An 11749-nucleotide genomic window follows, 5' to 3' on the forward strand; every position below is an offset into this window, starting at 1 on the left:
AGAGCCCTCATCAGAAAGGCCCTCATACCTTTCTCATTTCCTTCCTGTAAAGACAAGGGAATTCTAGATCAGAGGAGAGCATCAGTGTTTACTTTACAGAGGAGCAAATGGAGACCCAGGGAGGTCAATGACTGGTCAAGGCTCTGACACCTGAGGCAGAACGAGATGGGAGGTAGGCATTCCACCCCCAGCCTAGGGCCCTCCACATCCCACACCACTTCCTTCAGTGCAGGGTGATGCTGCCACTCATCAGGCTTCCGAGTGTCTCTGCTGCACACTCCGGATGACAACCCTGTCATCAGCTTCAAGCAGGCCTCTTAATCCACTGCTCAGGGTTGGCATGGAAGGGACTCTTCAAAGAAACGAGCACGTCAGTGACCTGAAATGATCTGTGTACCAGTGTCCCAAGGGCTGTCTTAAATTATTTATCCAAAAGTAACCAGTGGTTTGGGGCAGACTTCTCGCTTTCCTGGCCATATTGTGAAGCTCCTTTACAATGCAGGAAGTAAACAGTGTCAAGGCCAATATGCTCACAGTAGAAACAGCGAAGGCTGCGAATTTTCTGTAAGAAACTGCAGAAAAGCAAACTAATGAAGGAATGCTAATCCCAAATAATCTTAACTTAGAAGAAGGAAGAAAATGAGAGAGACAGGAAAGATAAAAAATGTGTGTGTGTGTGTGTGTGTGTGTGTGTGTGTGTGTGTGTGTGTGTGTCACAGAAAGAGAGAGTGAGAGAGAGAATGGAAAGGGCCATGAGAGAGGGCCTTCTTATTTGAGGACTAAATCATACTCAGTAGGAATTTCCAGGCAGCAGGTTGGAGTGTCTTGGGGTGTGTCTCCTGAGCAGCATGTGTGGTCTTACACTACCAGGCAGTGTTCCAGGGAGAAGCTTATTTCATTAGAAGAGGTTGGGTTTGTGACTCGGTATGGCTGTTCACCTTTTGTGCCATAGTGTTGCAATTTATTGACAAACACACTAGAGAATATTTGACTCTTCTATGGTGGAGGGTGTTTCTGGAATAGTCCTGTGGGTGTTTTCATAACTAGTCACCCTGGTCTCTCATTCCAAAAAATCAGGACAACAGATGAGTGAGACCTTGAATCATGCTTCACCATGTACCTACTCTGTCTCTTGATGATGCGAGAAGGGACACTGACCAAAACAAGGTGATTTTTTGGCCTGAGACTGATCTCCATATGAAAATGACCAGAGTTTTGTGAAGTTGGGTTGTATTTGTTTTTAAGCAGTAGACACTGTGCCCACTTGATTACTCAAGCTCTGTAAAACCCCTTCCAGTCATTCATTTGGAGTTGACCTCTTTCTCTCACTATGCTGTCTGCAACAGCTAGGGAAGGGGATAGGTGTTAGGGATTGGGAGGGCAGAGATCTGACTCTCACATGGATATATGCAAGGTGGGAGATTTGTGGCAAAGCAAGGTGATCTCTTTGAATTTCTTGATGAGCCTGATATGAATGAATGCAAGCCCAAAGACAAGAGATTGGGTACCATGTTTGAAAGCATTTCTATCAATCAGACAGATAAAGGAGAAAGAAATCTCCCAATGCCCAACTTGCAGCAGCCTCAATTCCAAAGTATCCTGCTCCCCACTCCCACATTTTCCTTCCTGGTAGTGGCCCAGGTTCATTTGTCCAATCCCTGCCCTGCACTCCAGCAGCACTTTGGAGTCCTCTCCGCAATGCCTCGCTTTCTTTCATGCTAATTTGGCATGGGTGAGTCTTCACTTCCCAAACACACTGAAGGGCTTTGATGGTAGACACCTGGTCCCTTACATCTTTATTTTCCAAAGTCCTCAATTTGTCTCCCAGCCATGCAGTAAGCCCTCTTACTAAGTTGGTGTTAGGTTGGTTAGTTGGTTAATGAAAACTGCCCTTTGAAGAACAATGTAATTTAGTTTCCTGCTCTGGGTGATGCCTATCATGGAAAGCATGAAACCCCAAATTTCAGATCCCCACATCTTCAAGTTCATGAGAAGCCCCTCAAAGCCCTACTCCATCAGAGTAGTGAGCCAGTGAAACAGGCAACCAAAGTGTGTATCCAGCCAACTTGGATCTGAGATAAGGCAGATTCTTTTATTTTATTAGAAGGGGGCAGTAGGGATATGGTGGTAGTTACAGTGCCCCAGCCACACCCAAAGAACTTGAATGCAGACTGGGGATCTACCCTGGCCCTAATACAATATTTGAGAGTCAGTATTTGTAGTCAGGCTGACCTGAAACTGAATCCACACAGGGGGCTAGAAGGAAACAGGGTCATGGGAGCACAAAGGTTGAAAGCAGAACTTGTGTGGGTGGTAAGTTCCCTTCCTGACCTGCGTTCTTCTAGAGGTGCGGCCCATTCCACTCTCCCGAGCCCATCTCACACTCACAAACACACGCATCCACTAAAACAGAGTCCTGGAAGTTCCTCTCCAAGTTTTCCCCATTGAAAACAAAATTCTGAGTCCCTGGTTCCTTTCTCCCACTCTCTCCTGATGTCTGCCCTGACTTCGGCAGCTAGGTCCGCCATCCTGCGGCTGCCATTTCCCCTTTTCAGGGAGCTGCTGCCTCTACCCTCTGCCTTGGGCCCCTAGTTCATCATTCTCCCTTCTGCCTCCCAGAGGCCAGTAGCTTTACCCCTTGGTTTTCCTGGTAGCCACTTACCTGCCGCACCTTGCCTTTTCTTTGCTAGAACTACAGGGACCTGGTGGGAGAACCACATTCCTTCCTGCCAGCCTCCTAAGGAAACAGGCTGCAGTTTACCTACCAGGCTAAACAGAAAAGGAAAGTGGCCGGCAAAGGGCAAAGACGCTTTTGAGAGAGAGAAAGCTCTTAATCAAACACAGATATCAAGAATATTAGCAAGGGGACTAGAGAAAATTGCTATCAAAGTACATGTTTTTTTGTACAAATGTTCCCTTTATTTGTGTTTTCCCCAGTGTGCCGTTCTTTCTTTAAGGCTTGGTGAACAGATGCGTTTTTGAAAATGTTGATTAACTTATCCTTTTTTTGACCCCCTTCCCACTCACTCAAACTCAGGGGAGCAGTGATTATACAAAAAGCCAAGTCAAGCCACTAAAGTGTTCTTCTTCACCTTAAGTAGCCTTTGATTCTCCAGGTGCAGAAATCTCAGCTGCATCTGGGCAATTGATTTCATTGAGTCTTAGAAATGGGCCAATTCTTAGGAAATCATCTCATCCAGTCCTCAACCTCCAGAGACAAGAGGCTGTGATCTCCTGGGATAAAATGTTCTCAAAATCATTAGCATCCTTTTACCCTTTTTCCTTCAAGATCAATGCCACATTCACCCCTTTCCAGCCAGTGATCTATGGTATCCTAAGACTTCTTTGAGGGTGTGAGATGGAGCAAGAGGGCACTCCAGCCTCCAAGAATTCATCACATCCTTGGCAAAAACAAGATCCCTAAAAGCAAGCATAGGATTTGGCCCAGGAGTCACTGGCAGGAGCCCCATGGTTCTCATCCTAGGCTGATTCACCTATTCTTATCCAGTGTTCTGCCTCTTTTACTGGTGAAGATGTTAAGACATATGAGTGGCCCATCAAACCAATTAATTGTTGGAAATGTGACGGTGTTCTTCCATGTTGGTTTTTTTTTTTTTTTTTTTTCATACGGAAAAAAACCCTCTGGGTTGACTTTCACAAGCTCGATTTGATCCCTGTGACAAACACCACCTGCCTCCTGTTGATTCATGTTCACATTTCCCTTCCAAGGAAACAACCTGCTCTGTCGGGGCCTGGAGAAGAATGCAGGGAGTGGGCATTTAGGTGGGGAGGCTGGCGTGGCCTGCAGGTGCCAGTTTCTGTGCTTTAAACATGCCAGGAATGGGCTGGAGTTATGGAGGATTGGTGCCACATGGCATCAATCTTTTCAAGTGGGGGCTTGGCAAGTTGTTTTGTGCATCCCTTACTAGTGACCGAGGGGGATGAGAATGTGCTTTAGCACTCTGGCCAGAAATGAGGACTTCTAAGATGATTAAAACCATGGCCTCCAGGAAAAGACTGAATTTCAAGTGTGACAGTGATGGATCAATGCTCAGTTCAGATCATGGTCAAGTAGATCTTCCCTGAGATATAGTGCTGATGAGGGAAGCTTTCAGGATGGTCTAAAGTTCTTTTTCTTCCTCTTGTCTGATACTTCAGCCATTTGAGATTTTGATTTTCTTTTAAGCCTTGATTTTTGGATTTCAATTTAGAGTTCAAGATTGTTATCTGACTTGGTGGAACAAAACTCTGAAAGGGCCATACACATTCACTGGGGCTGTCTTGAGCTGGCAGCTTGGAAAGGCATAATTAGCTTGTGAGATAGGAAGAAATGGTAAGATGCTGCTGTTCCCATGCATTTGATGTTCTCTATTAATGTTTTACCATTTCAGACAGAAAATTTTCATTGGTTCTGTTTTCTATAAGTTGGACAGCACAGTGAATAGAGAGACCTGTATTATCACCCTCCCAAATTATCATGAAAAAGAAAGAGATAGACAGTGATAATACTGGAGAAAATTCATAGTAAATTAACTTAGCCCGGCTAGTCAGATTGGATGCCATCTTTGATGTATTCTAAACCATGGAGAAAGCCAATAGGAAAAATAGACTTGGGAAGAAGGATGAGAGATATTAGCACAGATATGTGAAGGTCAACAGGCATTACGACATGCCTCCCGTTTCTGCTCTTAAATTAAAACATATAATGATGAAACAAGACTTCCTTAAACTACCATATGTTTACATGAAATCCAGAGGATAAAGACTCTGATGATTTTGTGCCCTCTGAGCTGTGTGCCTATGAAGAGGTGCAGCATGCTATACTAAATGGACCTCTCAGTAAAGGCAGCTGCTGTTGGGCATAAGATGCCATTGAAGGTGCCTTAAATGAAACCAGTGTTCCTAATGAATGCCAGTCATTGAAAAGGCACAGTGGCAGGGGTTGCTTGGCACTGAAGACCCAGAGTTTCTTCTTATTTCTGTGTTACTGGTTGTGGTTGGTGGAAGATACAGGTCATATGAAGGAGAACAATCCAGTAATGTCCATACTGAATGATCTAGAAGTGGAGGTGATTCTCTAGCTGCCTGCCAGAATGGGGAGTCATTCTCATAAAGATTGCCTCCCTGCCTTTTAGCCATGGTGATAGAACTTGTTATTAACTTGTTTTTATTTTCTTTATATTATAGTGGACATCCCAGAAATACATGAGAGAGAAGGATATGAAGACGAAATTGATGGTGAGTATTGTTATGATTTAGCAGGTAATCGTGAAATTCAAGTTTGGTTATAAAGACGTCAACAAAAATAATGCCCAGGGTATGGGAGGGCCAAATTTAGAACTATCAGTCAGAAATATATAAAAGAATCTGGAGAAAAATGAGGGAACCATCAATGGGTCTGCCAGGGTCAACTTTAGAGGTTTAGAAAGTATATTGAGTTCCCTCTGCTTAATCTGAAACAGATCCCCTCTTTCCAGAAACTTGTTACCTGGATGGACTTCAAATCTGAATAAACCCTTTACAAGTGAAAGATCAGCTCCTCTATATGTATCATTGCCTGAATCTTTTGACCTTCTCCCAAAAATGGCCTGAGTAAATGAGCATAATGTGAATATTCTCCCAGACCTCCTGTGGTTTCTGGTTCCCTGGCTTGGGGGGAACCTTCCTCACACTATTCAAGATTCCAATTCGGAGCTTGTTGCAAGATTTAGGTTTCTTTTTCACACTGACCATCTCATATCTTTATATTTATTCCAAGCTCTATTTTTTCACTGCAAATACACATACTTCAAGAGGCTAGAGGGCTGCTGAGCAAATATGTAGATGTAATTTCTTCCCTCAACTCGTAATAGCACAGGTCTCTCTCTGGGCTTCTCTGCATGCCAGAGTTGATCTCCAACAGGCTCAACAGCAAGATTCCACTTAAAGAATAACTGTAGACTAAGATTTATGCATTTAAGAAGAACAGTTTATAGAGCAGCTGCTTTTAACCTGCCCTTAATCAGAAACTTCATGCGTAGTTATAGAAACTGGAGCGACTCACCCAAACAGCACCTTCTTAACTGACTGCAGACTCTCCCTGCAAACCCAGTCCAGCACTCCTTTTATGGGCAAAAGTGCATGACCAACCTACATGGAGAGACTGCAGTGGATCAGGCAGAGGCACACTGGGATGGAGTAGAAAGGGCAATGGGTAAGGAGACAGAAAGCCTGATTTCCATTCCTACTTTAACTGCTTGCTAAGTCCCGCGACCTGGGGTGAGTTACCTAGTCACTTAATTTCTTTAAACCTCAGTTTCCTCACCTATTAAAATATATATAATATCCTACCTTCTTCATGGGATTATTAGGAGATTTCAAAAAATGATGCCCAGATATGGGCATGCCTTATCCACACTATAGAAACGTAATTAGATTAGTCTGCTAGGGCTTCCAGAACAGAGTACCACCGACTGGGTGGCTTACAACAGACATATATTTTCTCACAGTTCTGGAGGCTAGAAATTTAAGATCGAGGTGTGGGCAGGGTTGGTTCTTTCTGAGGGCTGTGAGAAAGAATCTATTCTAGCTCTTTCTCCTTGACTTGGAGATGGCCATTTTCCTGTTCATACGAAATTATCTCATGTGTGTCTCAGAATTTCCCCTTTTTCTAAGGATACTACTCTTATGGGATAAAGGCCCACCCTCATGACCTTATTTTAACTTGATAACCTCTGTAAAGGCCTTATCTCCAAATAAGGTGGTGAGGGTTAGGACTTTGACATGAATTTAAGTGGCTGGGAAGGGGATACAGTTCAACCCGTAACAATAAGGCATGATGCCTTATTATTAAAGGAGGTCTGGTGGCTGGGGAAAATCTGCTGCTTATATGGCCAGGAATGCCAAATTAGGAAACTCATCATGTGCAAATAGTCCCAGACTGTCCTTTCATTAGCTTGAGGTTGGAAAGGAGGGATGTAGAGGTCTCCTTGAACACAAAGCCATCCCAGGTGCTGCAGAGCCACCCCAAAGGTGCTGTTAAAATCAGAGCTTACCTAGTGTAAGTCAAATTATTTAAATATTGGGTACTTTGTACTTACTATGTGCCAGACACCAAGCACTTTACAAATATTAGTTCATGTAATCCTCCTAACAACCCAGTTGAGGCAGATTTTACTGTTATCCCCATTTGAAAGAGGAGAAAACTGAAGCAAAGAGAGGTTCAATAGCTTGCCCAAAGTTACACAGTTAGGATGTGGCGAGGCTGGACTTTGAACCCAGGCAGACTAATTCCAGAGCTGCTGCTGCTACTGCTGTGCTCTGAAGAGCCTCTGGGCTGGGGAGGCTCAGTCACTTCACCCTGACATAGGCAGTGCCTGCAATCTCTCGTGTATTTTATGTATTGCAGATGAATATGAGGTGGACTGGAGCAATTCTTCTGCAACTTCAGGGTCTGGCGCCCCCTCGACTGACAAAGAAAAGAGCTGGCTGTACACGCTGGATCCCATCCTCATCACCATCATTGCCATGAGCTCGCTGGGTGTCCTCCTGGGGGCCACCTGTGCAGGCCTCCTGCTCTACTGCACCTGTTCCTACTCGGGCCTGAGCTCCCGCAGCTGCACCACGCTGGAGAACTACAACTTCGAGCTCTATGACGGCCTTAAACACAAGGTCAAGATGAACCACCAGAAGTGCTGCTCCGAGGCATGACATATTGCACCTGAATCCTATCTGACGTTTCATTCCAGCAAGAGGGGCTGGGGAAGATTACGTTTTTTTTTCCTTTGGAAACTGAATGCCATAATCTCGATCAAACCGATCCAGAATACCGAAGGTATGGACAGGACAGAAAAGCAAGTCACAGGAGGAAGGGAGATGCAGCCGCACAGGGGATAATTACCCCCCTAGGACCGCGGTGGCTAAGTCATTGCAGGAACAGGGCCGTGTTCTCTGCTGGGACAAAACAGGAGCTCATCTCTTTGGGGTCACAGTTCTATTTTGTTTGTGAGTTTGTATTATTATTATTATTATATTTTATTTCTTTGGTCTGTGAGCAACTCAAAGAGGCAGAAGAGGAGAACGACTTTTCCAGTATAGAAGTGGAGCGGTGATGATTATTCTCCGCTTTCTCTTTCTAATCAACACTTGAAAAGCAAAGTGTCGTTTCAGCCTTTCCATCTTTACAAACAAAACTCAAAAAAAGCCGTCCAGCTTATCCCATCCTCTGATTGTCTTACGACTTAAGGGACTTACTGTGGTGTAGGTTCTGCCAGCCAACCCTACAAGCTGCCGTTTCCAGTCCTAGCATTTAAGTAGGATGTTGTTGCCTTTAACTTTTTTTATCCAGGGGAAAATTGCCATTTTAGGGTCAGCATGAACAGCTCTTTCTTGTATGCGATTTAAAACAAACCAGAAAGGAAACTTCACACGTCAAAATCCATAGAAGCGCCCGGATGAGCCTTAAAGTGCTTTGTGAGTGAATAGGAGCCATTCGCTAATTCTAGACCCACAGTGTCTGGTGGTGGGGCTTCCCTTGTGGGGCTTCTGGTGGTGGTTTTGCCTTTTCTTTTCCCTCCTCCATGTTCTTCTAAAACATATACATATATACACACACATGCACACATTTTTCAGGTCTCTAAGCCCCTCGAAGCAGCGTTGTGTGATATTCTCAGAGACAGGGGAAAATAGAGGGAAAAATAGACTGTTGGTATGTTTTTCCCATCAATGAGATACTGTAACTGGTCACCACTGGATGGGAAGGAGAACAGTGGAGAGGGAAAGAGAAGCCCAACCTCTGTGATCCTATGAGGGCCAAGGCTGAGCAGTGTAGACAGAGACCCTTTGAAATGCATTTGTCTCTCGAATAGGCTAGTAAACACTGACTTCTCCTTTGGGTTACAACCACCATTTCAACCTTTCGGGAGAGTCAGAGCTAGGATGTACAAGAACTGATTCTAACCAGAAGTCTGCAAGTACTGTGGACAAGAATGCTAACCACATTGCTTCAACCTTGAGAGACCTAGGTTCTCACACACATGCACACACACATGCACGCATGCATGCACACCAATTTATGTGTTTTTTTATTAAGTGCCTTGAAAAAATGAAGAAAAATGTATTTTCCCTCTATGTAAAAATTAGTGAATATCTTACGAATTAAGGCATTCCTCTTTCCCTAATCCCGATGGCTCCATTCCCAAGTACCCCAACTCACCACTGATCCTACTAAAGGAATGAGCCCTGCTACCCAAGTGGTAGTCATAGCCCTAGATGACTCTCAACTACTCTTCAAAGGGAGGCATCAGGAATAGAATGAAACTGTGTGAAGGATAAGATTGTTCGCATCAAGGTCCAAATCTTGATTTCATATTAACGCCTAAGGATTGCCTGTGTGCTGGAAATATAATTGAAACTCAATCAGTATGCCTAGCCTATTGCATATCAATGTCAGACCATTTTTGCTGCTATGGTCACCCACAATTTCATTTGTCTTATACCCAGGTGAAAGGGGAAGGGTGAATGGGACTGGCTGGTTCCTTTAAATGTTAACTTATGGAAATGCTAGTTCAAATGGTAATGTCACAGTGTTTTGTATGCAGAGAGCAAAGTTCAACCAACAGCTATTTATTCATGTGTGTGTGTCTTTGCGCCTTTGAGTTCTCTGTATCTACTGTGTATGTGAATGGTCATGTGGGACTCAGTGGTGGTGTTGTGACTTTGACCTAGGGCCGAGTGTCACAACTGATCTTGGCATTCGGCACTCATTGGCACAGTGGTAGTTAGAGGTGAAAAGTAGAGCTGTCAAGCCCAAGGGCTTAGCTTTAGGGCTCCCCAAGTTGGACCCACAGCAGAAGCAAGATTTTAACGAGCCCCTTCCCTCTTCACCCTCCCATGATGCTCAGTGTTCAGAAAGCTGGTAAATCCTAGGGATTTCCAGAAGTAGCCTGCAGAAGAAGATAAGTTTGAAAGCCTACTCCAGCGGTCCTGATGCTCTTATGCCCAGTGAGCCATTTTACAGTTCTCCAAAGTCTAGCCCTGTCTCAGACCTGCACTTCACCTCTAAGTTATGTACAACTCAACTTGCATCCCTCTAAAAGTCCTATATCCATATTCACCTTTGGGTGATTGGAGGCCCTGAGTGGGTCTTGAATGCTAAACAGAAGCAGGGTACACAGGGCTATATGTAGATACCTCACCAAAGCTGGAGGCTGGTCTGTTGTAAGACAGAAAGAAAGACAGCTGGGCCCAATTTTGACTTGGCCAGGGGACACCTTGGTGTGTTTGTTATCTTTATCTGTGGGTAGGCTAGCTGACCCATCTCCTTGAGTCATTCCCTTTGGGAAACCCCACTCCCAGTATTGATCTCCTTTTTGCCTTGTACTAAATGACATATTACCTCCACGCTCTCCTGGACTAGGCGGTCAACAGGGCCACAGGGTTGCTTTCTGTCTTTGGTGGGGCAGGGGAGTTGACAGGGATGAGGGTCCAAGGAATAAGCATGAATGACAAGAAACAAGGGAAAGAGTTAACCTGTCACATAGTAGGTTAACTTTTCCAGGGTTTGCAGTTAAAGGTATTCGACCATTCGCTGGCTGAGCCAGATCATGGGAACTTGAGAGCTTTTACTGTGATTCTTCAATGTAAAAAAACAAACAACAATGTCAAACTGTGTTTATATGATTTGTATAAAGCCTTTTTAAGATTACTATTTAAATAAACATGATACCAGAGATATTTTTCTGTATCATTTTTTTTGTTGTTGTTGTTTGTTTTGTTTTGTTTTGTTTTTCCTGCCTTGTCTTCATTGGAGACAAACAGATCCGGGATAAGGGTGACCAAATTGTCCCACTTTGCCTGAGACTTTTTCTGGTTTTTGGCACTGAATGTCCTGTTGAAACAGGATAGTTCCCTTGACCCCTTCACAGGACTCATGACAGGTGGCTTGCTTACTCAGCCTGCAGCTCTCAACCCCTTGTGGGAGGGGGAGAACACAAGAGAGTAGGTCCAGAGACCAGGATGAGCCCTTTTGGGCAACCAGCAGGAGCAGAACTCTATGTGGGCCCGTGGCAGAGTCTAGGGGTTGCCCACGACCCCTGGAACCCCAAAGGGCATATGTTACAGTGTGCTCTTTTAGCTTTGCCGTCCATGGATGCCTTAAGTGTTAAAACAGCTCAGTGTAGGGTCACGGTGACAGCCTCTTGCACCTGCATTCGGGTTGCTGTCTAGCATCCAAGAGGAATGAGGTTTCACAAACAAATTTGAGGGTGGTGAATGTGGAAGATTTTACTGAGTGGTGGAAGTGGCTCTCAATGGGATGGGGAGCTGGAAAGGGGATAGAGTGGGAAGGTGGTCTTCTCCTGTAGTTTGGCCATCCCTGGCTGAACTCTTCTTCGAGGTCCCACTATCAAACTGTCCCTCTGAAGTCAAGCTGCTTCTCTCCAACATCTGGCTGCTGCTTCTCTCCTTCTCTGCCACTCTGCTGCTCTGCTGGTGGGGCCTGGGGTTTTTATGGGTACAGGATGGAGGACAGGGCAGGCCAGGGTGGTTTTGGAAAAGGCAACATTCAGGCAGGAAAACAAGAATGTATGTTCTCACTTTGGGCCACAGGTATCAAAGAAGAGGGTGGTACCCTTTGTCTGAGTCAGCTTGGTATAACAGGCTACCACAGACTCAGTGGCTTAAACAACAGATATACATTTCTTACAGTTCTGGAGGCTGAGAAGTCCAAGATCAAGGCAACAACAGATTCAGTGTCTGATGAGGGCTGTCT

The 11749-nt window shown here is 44.7% G+C and overlaps 1 protein-coding gene across 2 annotated transcripts in view; it reads left to right on the plus strand.

Annotated features, from left to right (window-relative positions):
* The window catches only part of NRP2 (neuropilin 2), a 116457-nt gene extending 105750 nt beyond the window's left edge, over positions 1–10707 (plus strand). For both annotated transcript variants that reach the window (XM_005574027.5, XM_005574028.5), the window contains exons 16-17: positions 5188–5238; positions 7388–10707. In XM_005574027.5, the coding sequence (XP_005574084.1) occupies positions 5188–5238; positions 7388–7689 (353 nt within the window). In that variant the 3' untranslated portion in view covers positions 7690–10707. The remainder of the gene's footprint in view (positions 1–5187; positions 5239–7387) is intronic.
* The last annotated feature ends 1042 nt before the right edge of the window (positions 10708–11749 follow it).

Source organism: Macaca fascicularis, chromosome 12 (assembly GCF_037993035.2).
Source record: "Macaca fascicularis isolate 582-1 chromosome 12, T2T-MFA8v1.1".
Classification (NCBI taxonomy): Eukaryota; Metazoa; Chordata; class Mammalia; order Primates; family Cercopithecidae; genus Macaca; species Macaca fascicularis.